At 47.3% G+C, this 17,689-nt stretch overlaps 1 protein-coding gene across 1 annotated transcript; it reads left to right on the top strand.

Annotated features, from left to right (window-relative positions):
• The first annotated feature begins 762 nt into the window (after positions 1-762).
• LOC125428987 lies at positions 763-11,650 on the top strand. Its single transcript, XM_048489686.1, has 2 exons — positions 763-994; positions 8,428-11,650. The coding sequence occupies exon 2, from the start codon at positions 8,445-8,447 to the stop codon at positions 10,506-10,508; it is 2,064 nt and encodes a 687-aa protein (XP_048345643.1). The 5' UTR covers positions 763-994; positions 8,428-8,444; the 3' UTR covers positions 10,509-11,650.
• The last annotated feature ends 6,039 nt before the right edge of the window (positions 11,651-17,689 follow it).

Genomic DNA, 17,689 nt, shown 5'->3' with positions numbered 1-17,689 from the left:
TCTTTCGCATCACCTAAAACCTGTCCCTTTCAGCCTGAGATGCTGGGGGCTGAACCTGGTACCGTCTGCATGGTACGGTCTCTCCCATGGGAGTTACATGAGGGATCTGCAATGGGAAGGGGGTGCAGGGGGGAAATGCCAGTTCAGTCTGGATCCAACTTAGGCCCCTTCCACACATGCAGAATAATGCACTTTCAATCCACTTTCACACTGGTTTGCAAGTGTATTTTGCTATTCCGTACAGTAAAATCCAGCTGCAAAGTGCATTGAAAAGTGGATTGAAAGTGCATTATTCTGCATGGGCGGAAGGCAACAGAACAAGCTGTAGTGGGTTTTCCGGGCTGTGTGGCCGTGGTCTGGTGGATCTTGTTCCTAACGTTTTGCCTGCATCTGTGGCTGGCATCTTCAGAGGTGTATCACAGAGGGAAGTCTGTTACACACTGTGTCCAGTGGGTAACAGACTTCCCTGGACGCAGTGTGTAACAGACTCCCCTCTGTGATCCACCTCTGAAGATGCCAGCCACAGATGCAGACAAAACATTAGGAACAAGATCCACCAGATCACGGCCACACAACCTGGAAAACCCACCACAACCAGTTGAATCCGGCTGTGAAAGCCTTCTACAACAAGAAACAGGCCTACCGATGGTTGCCCTCGTGCTCTGCTTTCCCATCTCTGACCTCTGCGGGACCTCTCTCTCCACATTGTATCTGGCCTTGAAACAGCAGCTCAAACATTCCTTTGGCTCAGCTCCCCTCTCCAGCTCGGCATTCCTCCCTTGTTTGGCTCGAACTTTCAGTTTAGGTTTTCTGTAAACCAGCCGGTTTCTTGAATCCATCCCGGCTTTGCAGCACAAACATCTCTTGGCAGGAAGTGCTTAGATTCTGCCGATTAATCTTACACATGACGGAGCCGTATATATATCGGCGGAGACCGCTTCCGCACAGAACGGGAGCCTCAACTTCAACTCACAGACACAGTCAGAGCAGGCGGGTGAGTATTATGCTTCCTTCAGCGAGGCGCTGAGAGACCCTCACTGCTGCTGAGCACGAACATTGGCTCTAGAGCATTTGTGTCTTTCTTAGATGGCTTAACCTGGTTTACTATTTTTTCTGGTGTACTAGAACTTTTGTTAATTCAGGATCCGGTCCCCTCCCCCCCTCCCCCCCAATGGAATCAAAAGTTTTCCGAAACATGTGCTCATAAGACAGAAAACATGTTTCCTGTTTTGTTACAGTGAGATTAAAACGAGTAATTAACGTAACTGAATACATGACAAAAACCACTTTTTAATGGCAGTCCTTCCTAGCAAGACTGAGCCCTTTCCTGCATGTACAGCTGACTTACCACAGACTTTCCCCGGGGTCGAACTAGGCGGCTTTGAAATGTATCCTGGGAAATCATTCCTCGCCCTCCTTTCCCCCCTCAAGTTGGCTTCTGCTTCTTGCCTTGCTACAGGTTGCTCTAACCCAGTGGTGGCGAACCTATGGCACGGGTGCCAGAGGTGGCACTCAGAGCCCTCTCTGTGGGCACGCGCAAACGGAGTGCCCCTCCCACACACATCTAGGCTGGCCTGGGCCACTGGGCTCAATTATTAGCATTAAACCTAAGACCTAGTTTTGTGGAAGCAGTGTAGGTAACGCTATTAAGCACTGTTAAACCCCACTGATTTTCATGCAAAGAACTAAAGCGCGATCCTTTACCTGGGAGTAAGCTTGGTTGCTGGCAATGGGGCTTGCTTCTGAGTAAACCCTCCCAGGGTTGTGATTCACCTGTTGGAAGAGTTGCCCGGTTGCTTCAAAGCAAAGCAACTGACTACCACTGACTACTCCTGAGTAACTCACGCCTCGGAGCCAACCGTTTTTTCTAAACTAAAACCTCAGTATTCAGGTTAAATTGCCATGTTGGCACTTTGCAATAAATAAGTGGGTTTTGGGTTGCAATTTGGGCACTCGGTCTCAAAAAGGTTCGCCATCACTGCTCTAACCTGCAAGCCCTATTCCACCCCCTACCCTCTCTCAGGGGTTCCCAACTCTTCCTGGAGGCCCCCCCCCCCCGTAGCTGCTGCCACCACATGTTTGTTGTAAGAATTGTGTCGTGTGGACAAATACTTAATTAGCAGAGTTAATGCAATAATGAGGCAGAGACCAGTTGCTTTACTGAAATAAAGTTTACTTACTACAGGGAAGGGAAACTTGGAAGAAAAACGATAAACATCTTTCTTACTAGCTAGCACCAACAGCCAGCTTGCTGCTTAGACTATTCCATGGCTACTAAACTATGGATAGACTGAACTGACCCACGTGCAGAGTGCAACGCAAAGAGAACATATATCTAAAGCCTACGTGCAGACCTGCATGTAGCCCACCCAACCAATAGGTATCAATTACCTGGTCCCTGACTTCTGACCTCACTAACTAATTAGCATGCAACAATTAACTCCTTCATTACTGGATTGTGTGACTGGCACTTGCCAAATCCCATCATATTGCCCACAGGAGAGGGTGAACAGCCCCCCTTCCTTTCCAACTCCGAGGCTTTGCCTCTATGTCTCCTCCTTCCCCACTTCCGGGCACCACAGAAACGCTTTTTTCCCCATCCCCGGGAGGAATATTTTTGGTGACTGCCACCCTGCCTTCTCCTGGCTCCCCTCCTTTGGAAAAAAAGTGCATTCAAGACTCTCTCTCTGTGTGTGTGTGTGTGTGGTGTGTGTGTGTGTTTCTACCTGGTTCAGAGAACTGCTACCAGCACCCAAAGTTTAAAAGTATTTATTAAAAAGAAAATATTTGCAGGCATATTTTTGGCACAGCCCCAGATCGAGCAAAGGGGTCCCTAAGAAAACGAGAGAAAGGCAATTCCTCGTCCTTCCATCTATACATACCATATATCAGATGTTAGGATAGGGGGCAGAGCGCTTGAGTTTAGGGCATTATAGATCCCTGCAGAGTCTCCATTGCCTGGAACTTTGTTCCAGCTCCCTGGAGCAGGACTTGGTCAAAATGGCTGCACCCTCCAGACCTCAGAGGACAGCTCTGACCCCTCTGGGAGTCCCAGACCCCCCCCCCCAAAAAAAAAGTGGGAGGCAAGAAAGTGAAGGGGAGGGGGATCTTGTCCTGCTACTCCTCCTCTTCCTCTGGGTACTTGGTGGGGTCAAGGCAAGGAGGCGCTGCACGGAGGCGGTACCGGAGGAGGGAAGGAAGAACAAGGGACAAAAAGGGAGCGGAGGGAAAAGGGGGCGGGGAGCCGCCGTGAATGCAGAGTGTAGCTCAACAGATTACAATGTTGCACAGCCGACCTTCCAAAGCTGACAGGTGATGTCTGGAGAGCAGCCGTAATTCACGGAGATCTCCAGGCCCCGTTTGCAGGACGGCGACCCTACAGAGGAAGGAGCCAGCCCGCTTGCTAATAGTTGGGGACAACCAAGCCCTTCCCCACCAAAGGCTCCCCCAGATCTAAAGTTGTCGTGTGTGTGTTTGTGGGCATGCGCGCATCTCAGAGCGTTCTGAAAACAAATCGATGAATGAGAATATGGGGTAAATGCAATACTCTGCATGGGTGTGTTTGATTGCATTCGCTTCTATTGAGAAGCACAGAAACACTGTTGGAAATGATGCACTGAAACCGGTGTTGGACATCAGAGCCGCTGGGAAATGAACATGCTTAATTTTTCATGCTCAAAGGGGGGGAATCTTACTGTGAAACAGAAAGCTCAATAAATGAGGGGACGTGGGCATTTTTATCACCCATTTTAGGGTTTCCCGACACTGACTGTGTGGTTTGTTTATGTGTATTCCCACTGCAATTCTTTATTAAGCTCTGCCACTTGGAAGGGAGGTCTGTTCAGATCAGTCTGCAACTGATGTATCCGACCATGAAAGTCCAAACTGCACTTTTGCGGTTTCCCTTTTCTTATGGCGGTCTGCCATCCCCCCCCCCCCTTTCTATCCCCATAAGGCAGTGGTGGCAAACCTTTTCGAGACCGAGTGCCCAAATTGCAACCCCAAACCCACTTATTTATCGCAAAGTGCCAACATGGCACTTTAACCTGAATATTGAGCTTTTTGTTTAGAAAAAATGGTTGGTTCCGAGGCATGTGTTACTCAGGAGTAAGCTTGGTGGTAGTCGGTGGCTTTGCTTTGAAGCAACTGTGCAACTCTTCCAACGGGTGAATCACAACCCTAGAAGGGTTTACTCAGAAGCAAGCCCCATTGCCAGCAACCGAGCTTACTCCCAGGTAAAGGATCACGTTTTAGTTCTTCGCATGAAAATCAGTGGGGTTTAACAGCACTTAACAGGGTTACCTACACAGCTCCCCCAAAACAAGGTCTTAGGTTTAATGCTAATAATCGAGCCCAGCAGCCCAGGTCAGCCTAGATGTATGTGTGTGGGGGGTGGGGGCAACTCTGTTTGCGCGTGCCCACAGAGAGGGCTCTGAGTGCCACCTCTGGAACCCGTGCCATAGGTTCGCCATCACTGCTAATGTTTCTAATTGATTTGCATCACATGAACACACCCTTTTGCACATTTCTGGATTGTTATATCTACCTCGTAGTATGGCAGAAGGGAAAACATTGAAGCGAGCGAGTGAAAAAACTCTTCTCTGATCTGGACTGGTCAGATGATACAGATAGGAGGCCATTCTGTTATGTTGTAAGGGGATTGATAGATGTAAAGGTGAACAAGTTTTCCTCGCTGCCAGAGTTAAATAGTTCCATTCTCTCACCAACAATTTTTGTTTTAATAATTTATACGATTCTGAACAAGTTAAAGGTAGAAGGGAGTCAAGGGGTATACCAATTGATTCGATCTTCCTCTCTATCAGTGAGAACCATGAATTACTCTGGGTATCTGATAGTATTAGGTGAACCAGAGAGTGCTTATTATGTGTATAATGCAAGTGCAGCCAAAATTTAAAGGCCCTCGACCAAGCCCTGTAGACCAATGAATTTTGGCCCATGAACCAGAAATGATGTGATGCCACATTCAGTGTTGTGCCTCCTATATCCACAGACATCTTACCAGTTGCTGAAAGCCAACAAAAGAAGTTGTTACAAAAATGTAAAAGTCTATTTTTTTAATTGGAGGGTGTCAAAATTCGAAGGGAGGGGAAAAATCAACTGAAGGGACCATCTAGTTTTCCTAATGCCATACCCAGGCAAATGTCTTTCCATTTTATTGTCGAAGGCTTTCACTGCATGCACGGTAATGGAACATCAATCTCTTCTAGTGGTTATGCATGTAGAATAGAAGTTAGAGCACCCAGTTCTGGTTGTCATCATCATTATTGTGTTGACAGAAGCTCTAACAGCCTTCTAGGAATCAGCAGGAACTCTGTGGTCAGAACTTCCTGTAAGTAGATGAGGTCTTATTTTTCTTCTCAAATTTTCTCCCCGGAATGATTGCCTCCACCCTTTGGCCCCAGTTTGCCCCCAGAAATTTAAGCATTAATGGGCAAGGGTTGGTTGGAGCTCTGCTGCCTGAGACATGGGAAGCTTACAGAAGAGCTGTCGTAACACATTAGTTAAGCAGATGAGGAAAATTATTAAGGGATCTCCTCCGATTTTGAGTGCATGTTCCTTTTAAACTCAAACGTCTACCCCTTGAAATCTAACTTGTTCCTCTGAGCTTCCCTCTGTCCGATCTCAGCCTTTTCCTATTGACGGAATCAGTTTGTCATTCTGTTTGGCTCCTATATTTCTCTGGTGTGCATTTCTCTGCTCTGCTTGTCACACCTGGCTTCTCCAGTTCAAAGGCTGGCATGATAGTCTGATTCAATATAAACTGAGTTCATGTGTGTTCAGATCTTTTTTCAGTGCAAAAGAAAAATCTTGATTGTCATACATCTGAATTTTGCACGCATAGCCCTCTTCTGTGGGTTATGTGAACCTGTGTAAAAGAGCAAGCAATGGAGGGAGGGGAGGGTGGGGGAGGGGTGGCATGCAAGGGAAGGGGGGGGGGGGGGGGGGGTGGCATGCAAGGGAAGGGGAGGGGGTCGCATGTAAGGGAGGGGAGGAGGAGGGGGCGTGGCATCTTGACATGGCCCACCGACCCTAGCAGAGGGGGAGGGAGGGGTGCAATGCAAGGGAAGGGGAGGGAGGGATTGCATACAAGGGAGAGGAGAGGAGGTCTGGTTTTTTAAATGAATGTGATGCTGCAGAACTTAAAGTGTGTGTGTGTGTGTGTGTGTGTGTGTGTGTGTGTGTGTGTGAGTGTGTGTGTGTGTGTGTGTGTGTGTGTGTGCCGTCAAGTTACCTCTGATTTATGGTGACTCCATAGGGTTTTTAAGGCAAGAGATGTTCAGAGGAGGTTTGCCATTGCCTGTGTCCATGTGGGCTGAGAGAATTCTGAGAGGACTGTGACTGGCCCAAGATAACCCAGTAGGCTTCATGTGGAGGAGGAGTGAAACAAACCCAGTTCTCTAGATTACACTCTACTGCTGATGACTCTAATCTTTCCGTAGTGTGGTCTAGATGATAATTTTTTTTGCAAAAACCAAGGAGGCTTTTCTTCTTTTCAGAACTTGGCAAAAGCCTGTTGTGGGGGATTGTTCTCACAGTCTTGTGGTGATGAGTGCTACCCCACTTCAGGGCTCTCAAAGGCAGTGGCTGTCAGTCTTTCGAGAACTTTATATCCCACCAATCACTCCATCAAACAATCTGTGTTTCACTGTGACAGAGACAAGCCCACTTTTCCCAAGAGGAATGTTGACAGGCACTGTTATTATGGTGGATTCCGCACTTGCAGGGACAACGGCGGCGTACCCCCCAGGGCAGTATGCATGCTGTCTTGCAAACGGCCCCGATGCCCCAGTGGCCCATGGGGCCACTGCTGCTGTAGTTCCCCTGTTACCTCCTCTTGGCTGCCGTCACTCTGCACAGCTGCGGGGACATACCCCCGTGGCCATGGTGATGCCTCCAGGGTCGGAGGCCAGGAAGCGTGTCCCCTGGCCTCTGCACAGCGATGGCAGCCGAGAGGAGGTAACAGGGGAACTACAGTGGCATGGGGAAAACGCCACTTTCCACCCAGTACCTTTTGCTTGGCACCGGGTGGACACCGGCGTTTTTCAAAAGACTTGCTAAACTAGCGAGTCAAAAAAATGCCATTGTGGGGGGGACTACAAATAATTTAACAACTGGTTCTGGTAGTGGGAATTCAAATAATTTAACAACTGATTGTTTACAGGCACCATATTAACAACCGGTTCTGCTGAAGTGGTGCGAACCTGCTGAATCCCACCACTGAATATGTGGCTGCAGCTGTGCTCTAGCAGCGGCAGCAGTGTGAAGTCCTCCCCCACAACGGCCCCACACCACTGTATATGACCCATGTGGAATCCGCCTGTGTCAGACTGCCCCAGATGGATAATCTGTGGCAGGCAGGCTTGACAGAAGATAACATGCCACACTTGCAGGACGACATGGAGATTCAGGGCCAAGCTTGATGTAATGGCATCCTCATTTTAAAGTAGGCCGACCAGACGTCCCGCTTTTGGTGGGACAGTCCCGCCTTCAAACAATTTGTCCCACGTACCGCGGGTTCTTTAAATTGTCCCGATTTTTGGGAGGCTGCCGCACTGCCTTTTGGGGCGCAAGGCAGTGCTGCAGCCTCCCACGCGCCCGGACGCAGGAGCATGGCCTTCTGGGGCTTGTTGTTTCCCGCCCTGTCACAGGGCGGGAAACGGCAAGCCCCAGAAGGCAGTGCGCTCTTGCGGCTGTGCGCGCATTTGCGCGCGAGGGCGGTTGCCTACCCCGTCCCGGTTTATTTTAAAGTCATTAAAAAATTCACGAGCGCAGCAAGCTGAGGGCTCTTTTCCTGTCCCCACCCACACTGTTTTTTGAAGTGCTGGAAAAGTATGCTGTTTTGTAGGGTCTCACAGCATCTTTAAAATGGCGGCGTCCTTGTGGAAACCACAAGGACGCAATCACATCTAATCTGACCCACAGGAACAGCAATACTCTAAGTAACTGGAATGAAAACCCAGCATCTTACCTAGACTACTTCTGCGCCCCACCAGCGGTACTTCTGCTCAAAGAAACAACTGACCCTCCCTCCCTTTCAAGATTCACATCACAGCTTTCTATTTCCTGACCATATATATGCAGCACCAGCTCTGTGACTTATCTGAAAGGGTAAGAATGGTACCAATATTATCATGATTTAGAAAAAAATGTAAAAAGGCCATATTTCAACACTTTTCAAAACTGCATTGTGTTTTTATCGCAAACACATTTCAATCAATCTTGTGTTCCTGTTTTTCTACTGCTGTTACAGAATGTTATAAAAAAATTGTTCTTCGTTTCAATACCCATTTCATGCATATTATTGTGACCAACCATAGACAGTTTCTGAGGGGAAGAGTAATTTGAAAATTCGAATGAATAAACCTCCTGGGATTCTTCTTAGTAATCAATGTAAAATATGTTTAGGCTTGCAGGTTAACAGCATGGCAAGTGAAGATGAGAAATGCCAAGCTGTGGTCAAGGCTGAGATGAGAATCAGCAGAGCTCAAGATGTGAGAAAAGAGACGGAGTTAATCATGAAGCCCTATGCCAACTGGGAAGAGTACCTGATGCCAGCCCCTCTTTCTGTTGCTATCCTGGGACAACTCATCTTCATTTCTGCAGGCCAAGGAGACTTCTCCATCAACCTGAACCCACCTCCCAAAGGCTTCAGATACATCAGGCACCCAGAGTCCTTCAGGGCCTGCCTATGTCAAGTGAGCAATGAAGGCTGGCATGCCTTCAAAGAAGCCCACGTCAACATGGACCAGATCCGACTGCTCACGGCCACCATCCCAGACAGAATGAAGCTCATGGTCCAGACTCTCTTCCAGGAGGTGGAGGTAGCCAACGCCACGCTTCCCGGACAACTGCGGAGCATGAAATCTATAGTAGTGAAGTGTGCAAGCCTTGCGCGCAGTGTGAGGGACAAATATGAGAATGTGATCGTCCTGATCGAAGAAGTCTTGGAGGTCTGTACAAACGCCAAGACAGGTTATGCCAAAGAGCTGGCAGAAGTGAGGATTGCCCTGAAACAGGCGAAAATCAGAGAAGAGACCGCAAAGAAGAACATGAAGATGGCCGAGGAATACCACAAAAAAATAAAGAAGCAAACCGAGGAGTCATTCAATCAGTACAAGAAAGCCATGGATGAAGTCCCTTCGGGATGGGAAGCTGTCGCGATGACGGTTGTGGAGGGTTTGGTAACTGCAGTGACCAGCGCATTCAACAGTTTTACCAACCTACTGCAAAGTAAATTTGGGAGATCCACAGAAGACGGCTTTGCCGCGCCAAACCCAGGGAGCCCGTTACCTGACATGAGAATCTGCTCCTTTTCATCCATGATACTGAACTATGCATCAGGACTCAAGAATAATGTGGTTAAGCATAACAGAATCAACTTTGAACAAGTTTATGACAAGAGGACAGGGCAGGTCAAGACCAACTACGTGAAGACGCCGTTCTTACAGTTGAAGAACGACATATCCAAGGAGGAGAACTGCCAAGCCAAAGAGAAAGCTCTAGACGTTGTTCTGTACGGTATACACATCTGTGAGCAGCTGGAGCACATGGCAAAATCAGCCGCCATAAGGAAGGAAGAAGAAGCAGCCATTGTTCAGAAAATTAAAAATCTTTACCAACAAGCTGCTGCGTTCGATTCCTATAGCAACGGCGTCCTTAAATCCCCTGCCTTTACGCCAAAGTCACCCAATATGGCTCAATGCCAACAGGAGTCGACAGGCGGATCTGTTTGGATGAGAAATGCGCATCTGAAGGTGGAGCAGGGCAGGGAAATGTACAGGGCGACTCAAGAGGAGTACCAGAAGAGCTTTGAGAACTTCAAGAAGCAAAACAAGGAACTGGCCGACATCTTGTGCCAGATGGAGAACTGCAGGGTGAGGGAAATTGATTTTGAAGCCGCTCTCAAGATGCTGGCTGAGGGCCTGAAGGCCATGGGGAAGGTCAAAGAGCAGTGGGGGAAGATGATCCTGTTCTTCGAAATGATCTCCAATATCATTGACGTGCGCTTAAATCAAAAGATCAGCGACTGCCTGGAATTTGTGTCGGATGTCCAGCAGATCAAGGGGTATTCCTCCAACTCCTTTGTGACGGACACCATCTACAACCATGTCTTCAGTGCGTCGGCTGTGGCCCACCTGGTACACATGATTGCCGAGACCTACACGGAGCTGTCTCACAAATACTTAATGGATCGGGTCAGCAGTCTGGGGACGCTTCTCACCCTGGAAAGTACAGATCCGGAATTTAATTCCGAACGGATGGCACTGAGCCAAGGTTGCGAAGAGGCCCGCAAGGCCATTTATAATATGGTGGTGCAGAAGAAAAAAGAGTTTGACAGGGATTTATTGGCTAGAATGCAGACCATGGAGAGAGAGATGAAGGCTGTGCTTCCCCCAATCAGTGTGGAGGAGAAAAAGATAATCGAACAAGCAGTGCATGATGGGAGAAAAGAATTGACAGCCTGGGAGGAGGATCAGTTTGTCTAAAATACCACAGCAAACTGTGCACAGTGTGAATGTTCAGTATCTTACAGAATACTAGAAACAGGGACCCATGAGGACTTGCAAGTGAGGGGTATTCCATTCCCTTCCAGTGGCCATCTTCCCCATAACATCTCCTTTTGCATATGGTTTTTCCTTCCCATTTTCTTTGCTTCCCTCTTCCTCCTTGCTGGCTAGCATTTCCTTCCCCTCCCCTCCCAGGTCTCTTTCCCTGCTCTCTCACCCATCCCCTCCCCTCCCCTGGCCCTTGGTGGAGCCCTTACAATGTCAGGCACCAATTTGAGTTCCTGCAAGCAACCCCAATGCCACTGCGGCAAATATTCCTTCCCCCAAGGCTTGCAGAAACATCTACCTTATATCTGCTGGCCCCACTGTGGAAAGGTTTTTTTGGGGGGTTGTTAATTAGATATATAATTCCATTTTTTCCCTTTTGCTTCTTAATCCTCATGTTTTGTCTATCATGTGTATGAAATTATTGGACCCAATAAATTGTTAACAGTCAGTTCTCTGCCCAGACTGAAAACATAACATTGACTGACACAATAAGAAGTTACACCTGGAAAAACGACAAGAGGGGAGGGAGAAATTCTCCACTGAACACTGGGATTTGATTGACAGGGATAGCTTGGACGTGAAGTAGATCCTTTTTCTTGGCTTGTTGTCCAAAGGTGACAGAGGCCACGATCCAAAAGCGCTGCACCCTTTGGAACTTTCCTCTATAGCCAGGGCACAACCCAGCCTGATACTGCCCTTGTAACAAGCCCCATTCCCACCAATGACAGAAAAGAAAAAAGTTGTGTCTTATTTCTGTAGTCACACAAGTTGACCGTATCTTTATTTTTATTTATTTTTATTTTACTGATGGTTTTATATACCGCCCTCCCCCGAAGGGCTCAGGGCGGTGTACAGAATGAACATATACAGACAGGGCAAAAGTTAAAACCAATACAAATACAATATAAGCTTTGTCTCATTACTAAAACCAGTAAACAACAATGCAACCAGCATCCGAGAACTAAAGCCAAACCCTCCTGGGGAACCCAAAAGGCCCCCACTAAAATGGGCCACATAGTTAAAAACAAAACAGAAAACAAAGGGAAGGGGGTAGGATAAGGTGACCAGATGTCCCGCTTTTGGCGGGACAGTTCTGCCTTACACCAATCTGTCCCGCGTCCCACGGGGTTTTGTACCTGTCCCGATTTTGCCTTCTGGGGCGCTCCCGGTTCCCGCCCTGTGACAGGTAGCGCCCCAGAAGGCAGTGCGGCAGCCTCCTGCGCATGCGGCCGCAGGAGCGCACTGCCTTTTGGGGCGCTCCCCGGTTTCCCGCCCTGTGACAGGGTAGCGCCCCAGAAGGCAGCCTCCCGCGCTGCTGCACTGCCTTCTGGGGAGCTCCCGTTTCCCACCTTGTCACAGGGCGGGAATCCGGGGAGCGCCCCAAAAGGCAGTGCGCTCCTGCAGCTGCGCGTGCACCCACCCCCCGTTCCGGTTTTTAAAGGTGACAATCTGGTCCCCTTAGGGTAGGGGGCAGGGGGCACCCTCAGCAGCCGACCCCCCCAAAAGCCAGGCGGAACAGCTCAGTCTTACAGGCCCTGCGGAACTCACCAAGAAGGTCCCACAGGGCCCAGACGGAGGGAGGCTGTTCCACCAGGCAGGGGCCAGGGCCGTAAAAGCCCTGGCCCCAGTGGAGGCCAGCCATATCTTGGCGAATGGGCTTCCAGCCTGGACCCCAGTGAAGTCTCCCAGATGCCACCATCACCATGTTTTGCTCATGTCTGTGTCAACTCTTTCTTGCAGAAGTGAATAGCATTGTGAGGTGTTTTTTTTAAAAGGCTTGTTTCTGCAGGCACGAGACCTGCTTCAGCTAAATCTTCCCCAAAAAAGCTTTTGCTTCATGCCCAGTTTTCTTCCTTGTGTGCAAATTTTCTCTCAGTCCTCCAGTCTCGAACTGCATAACATGCTTGATTTCCCGCCATGGTTCAACTTCCTCAGCCGAATTGAATATGTCGTTTAGAATGTGTGTATTCTGTTGCTGTGTATTATTGCCAGGAATATTGCAAGCGATGAGGAATGGGGAGATCTGGCTTCAAAGTCATGATACTCACAACCATCTTTGTCCCACTTGACCTATATTTCTTAACCATGTGTGCTGCCCTGAGGGATGAACTTCCTCCCTCTTTCCAGCCATGTAGAAAGACTTCCTCCAATGAGAAGAGCTTTCCACCAAGGAAGGGCCTCTTCCATGAGATGAAGTCTCCTGAGGTTGTGGGAAAAACTCTGCTCCTCGCTGAGTAGCGTAGCAAGCCATCATTTAATCTGCCTGCTGTCATTAGAAGTAATCTGAATCCAGGGTCGAGTTCAGGTGTGGCTTCCTCTGAAACAGAATCTCCCAACCTACTGAAGAAGAATTGGCTTCAGCACCCTCAGCTCAGGCCCCTGTGAGATACCTGCTGCCTGGAATTTACCGAGTCACCTCTGCTGCTCCTGAGAAATGAGCCAAAGCTGGGATTCTTCTGGGTTTTTAGCATTCTCCTCTTCAAAATGATCACTTGACCCTAGGAGAGGGTCAATCAGTGTTGCATTCTAACCACTGTTTGCTTGACTTCAATTGGGAACGTGCTTATAAGGAAAATCACAGAAAAGCTAGCATATGATCTGCAAACTAGACTCAATATTCCTATGTTTCTTAGATTGGCATCTTTTTCCTGTTATTGCACTACTAATTGCTAGCTAACAATACAACTTTGGAAGTGTTGACAGTTACTAAATTCATTTGTTAGATTTCACTGTAATGTATCTTTGCTTAATTTGTGTATACCGCAATTGCGCCTATGTCTGTGAACTATACAACTCTTTTTGTAGACAACCATACTACTGTGTATTCTCATTTGGCAAATGTAACTTTCATGCTTTCAAAATTCAGTAAAAATTGTTGAACTTCTAAACTGGCATGGCTCTATGACTTCTGTAGATTAATATAGTGTGGGTCTTGAAAATTCCCCATCATTAGTTAGAAGATACGGTGAGCAACCTGGGAAGTTGTATTTCTGTTCAATTTGTAGTTATCATGTGCACATTTGGCTCTACAGGTGTAAATTAGGATGCATGATTTGTGTGTGTGTGTGTGTGTGCAGGCAACTTTTGTCTTCCATTTGGGATCATCCATAGATAAAAAGATGAATACAGCCTCATCAGCCCACACAAACTCTAGAACAAGAAAGAACATCTTTGCAATACCTTTGTATTCAGGCCAATCACAATAACACAAAATGTAGGAACTTTTCTCAACTGAGAAAATAAAATCCAGAACACAAACATTTGCACAACATTTTGTGTATCTGAAGAAGGATGCAATTAACATGAAAGCTTACACCAAGAATAAAACTTTGTTGGTCCTGACCTCTTTAATCCCTTCCAACAAGCAGAATAATTCACTTTCAATCCACTTTCAATGTACTTTGCAGCTGAATTGTACTGTGCGGAATAGCAAAATCCGCTTGCAAACCATTGCGAAAGTGAATTGAAAGTGCTTTATCCTGCATGTGCGGAAGGGGCCTTTGGGGTGCTTTGGAGTGTTCCTGTTCTTTCTCATTGATTCCACAACTTGTGTCAGCATTCATCTGTCGTAGGCCCAGAGCTGAGAATGAAAGAACAGTGACCTTGTCAAAGGCAAGGCTGAGGTAAGAGTCAACTCAGGGACTATCCAAATCACCGGCTTCACTGTTGTGCTTCATTTATAACAGGAATGATGGCAGCTGCTCTGAACCAAACAAGAACCATGCTAGATAATAAGCTATCATACTGTCAGTCATTGATCTGTGAATGTGTCTAATGCTAAAACAAGCAGCATCTAAGCCTAGCATCTTTTCATTTGTTGTAAGATATAGTTCTACATTTTTTTAAAAAAAAACAAATATCTTACCTGAAGTTGCTCCAAACCCTTGATCATTTGGGTTGCCTGTTCTGTATCTTTACTGTCTTCCTGGTGGGTGTCTGTAGGCATAGATACACTAACCTTTAAGGCTTTGCGCGGCCTGGGACCTCCGTACCTGCGGGACTGCCTTACCCCATATGTCCCGAATCGGTCTCTGCGTTCGGCAGAGGCCAATCTACTGGTGATCCCTGGCCCCTCAATGATGCGGCTAGCCTCCACCCGGGCCAGGGCCTTTACAGCCCTGGCCCCGGCCTGGTGGAACGCTCTCCCTCCAGCTGTCAGGGCCCTGCGGGATCTCAGTGAGTTCCGCAGGGCCTGTAAGACTGAGCTGTTCCGCCAGGCCTTTGGGGAGGTCAGCCACTGATAGGCCCCCCCTCTCCTTTTATAATATCAGTGGACCCTGCCGCGCCCCCCCTTCTTTTCTTTCTTTTAGGGTTTTTGTTAGTAGGCGCCATCTGTTATGCTGATTAGTGTGCTGCTTTTAATGGGGGTTATTTTTATATAGAGCCAAATTAATTAATATTTAATCGATTTTAGTTTTTGGTTTTATTGTGCTCTACTTATGTGTATTGTTCACCGCCCTGAGCCCTTCGGGGGAGGGTGGTATATAAATATAATAAATGAATGAATGAATGAATGAATGAATGAATGAATGAATGAATGAATAATGATGGTTTTCTCAGAAGTTATAAATCCATTTCCTATAAACACCAAAGCTTACACACTGCACATTATTTTGCTTATAGGATTCTGGGCGTCATGGCTCTTTCCACTGGAAGAAATGAGATTTGCTCGTCGGTTATCCGGCGTCATTTTCAGCCAGGCATGGAAGAACTCGTGGGCTTTGCTCAGTGTCTGATAGAAGCTGGGACGGACCTGAGCACGTGTCACAACATGAAGAGGCACATTGTCAGAGCATCGCAAGAAATGGGGGAGGCTCTGCAAGAGCTCCAGGGCGGCCTGAGTAGTATTGATTCCAAATCTGTCCAGCTGGTGGCACAGAAGAAACATTTGGAGGGGGAAAGGCAAGCCCAGGCTGAGAAACTCCGTAGCCTAAGGCACCAAATGGATTCACACAACAGCTTGGAAAGCAGGTCCAAAGGGATGCTGGAAACGGCTCAGAAGCATCTTGAAGAAATGCAGGAAGAGCTCTCCCAAAAGGAAAAGGAAGTTGAGGAAAAAGAGGATTTTAGAAACATTGGCATTGCATTAATGTTCATCCCTGTTGCAGGAACCCTTCTTGGTGAGTGGCTTCTTATTGTCAGTTTTCTTGACAGGTATGTGTGGATTGTTAAGCCCCACAGCAGAAGTGCTGGCCATCCTTGGCCCCTGCTCCAGTGCCTCCGTTATTTCATTTCCCACCCTTGTGTCAGTTAACCCTCTTGAGAAAAGCACAAGCTGAAATTATCTTTAGCTATGCCACTGTTTTGAAAACAGGGTCCCCTTGGTCCATCATAGTCCATCATAGGTCAATCTGGCAACAAGACAATGTGGACTAGCTTTCCTGGGAAATATTACCTCTTCAAGGTACAGCCACAGGGGCATGGCACGTGTCTTCTACCATGCACATTTACACACAGGGCTGGAACAAACCCCGAAAGGTCTAGCGCATTTCCCACGTGAACCACGTTTGACCTTAAAAATGCAGGGTGTTCATGCCAGGGTCTTCACCTCAACCTCTGGGAAAGAATCCATCAAGACAAAGGCCCCTTCCACACACGCAAAATAATGCATTTTCAAACCACTTTCACAACTGCTTGCAAGTGGATGTTGCTATTCCGCACAACTTCAAAGAGCGCTGAAAGCAGTTTGAAAGTGCATTGTTCTGCATGTGCGGAATGAGCCAAAGTTTTAAGTCGATGTTCTATAGCATCTCTTATTGAATGATGGGAATTCGTTTCTTGTTAAACTCAGAAGGGGAATTAATCTAAAGAAATCTCCACCCGACCCCAGTCTTTCAGACCAGGCAGTTCTAGGTGTTACTCTAGTATTTCCACAGTGTCTGCAGCTTGAATCTGTTCTCAGTTTTCATTTCCCCTGAGTGGGAAGGGAAGGGAGATCTGGATGGGAAGGGAAGGGAGATAGTTACAAAACACTTTGCATACAGACAGATTAATTGGCTGCCGGATGGTCACAGGTGAACTGGCTGAATACGCGTTGCATCAGCAGAAGGCCATTGCTTTCACATCCTGCATGTGAGCTCCCAATCTGGCAACAAGACAATGTGGACTAGCTTTACTGGGAAATATTACCACTTCAAGGTACAGCCACAGGGGCATGGCACATGTCTTCTACCATGCACATTTACACACAGGGCTGGAACAAACCCCGAAAGGTCTAGCGCACTTCCCATGTGAACCACGTTTGACCTTAAAAATGTGCTCCCAATGGCACCTGGTGGGCCACTGCGAGTAGCAGAGAGCTGGATTAGATGGACTCTGGTCTGATCCAGCTGGCTTGTTCTTATGTTCTTATGCTTTTATATATGTGCGTAACAAACAACAATAAAGTGCATAAGTGGTGAAATACAGTGCAAAACACAACAATTGTGCAATTCTAACAACAATACAGCTTATGATGGTTTCAATTGCAGCATTCACTTATAACGCCTTTAGCCCGTCTCAATAATGTCCTCTTATATCTTCAATTGTCACGACACTCCGTATCCATCATTCTCAAAGGGACAAAGCATTCTGTTCTTAGAGACTTCGCATAGGCTGCTGTGTGCCGCATCAACGATTCATCCAACTCTTTTTAATTTTTTTATATGCTGAATTACTTAACGTCTGAATGACAGACGGACTGGTCAATGTCCAATCCGAATACTTGAAATGAACGGATTGCGCTATTATAGCCGTTTTCGGGAAAAAATCTTCTTCAGATCATTATCATTCTGTCAGGCTGATTCCGCACGGGCCAAAAACAGCAGTGTGAAAACGGTGTGAAAACAGTATAAACCCTTATACACCGTTTTAAACCCCTTTACACCATTTTCGCACCGTTTTCACACTGCTGTTTTTGGCTCGTGCGGAATCAGCCTCAGTCTTAATTGGGATCTGTGCAATATACATATTTACAAACTTTAATACTTCAACGCGTTCTTGTATTGTAGTGAGTATTCACGTTGCATCTAGAGAGCTGATTGAACTGGCTGAATAGTCAGGTTTCCCAAGTACCCCTCAGTGAAACTGCCACAAAAAGTAGGATTCACTTTGATACTGAATGGTAGAATTGG

The sequence above is a fragment of the Sphaerodactylus townsendi genome, linkage group LG03 (genome assembly GCF_021028975.2).
Source record: "Sphaerodactylus townsendi isolate TG3544 linkage group LG03, MPM_Stown_v2.3, whole genome shotgun sequence".
Classification (NCBI taxonomy): domain Eukaryota; kingdom Metazoa; phylum Chordata; class Lepidosauria; order Squamata; family Sphaerodactylidae; genus Sphaerodactylus; species Sphaerodactylus townsendi.
This window is presented reverse-complemented; position numbering and strand designations above follow the sequence as displayed.

What these genes read in the sequence shown, in the direction of transcription:
- LOC125428987 (XM_048489686.1), top strand. Translation starts at nt 8,445, where the DNA reads ATGGCAAGTGAAGATGAGAAATGCCAAGCTGTGGTCAAGGCTGAGATG.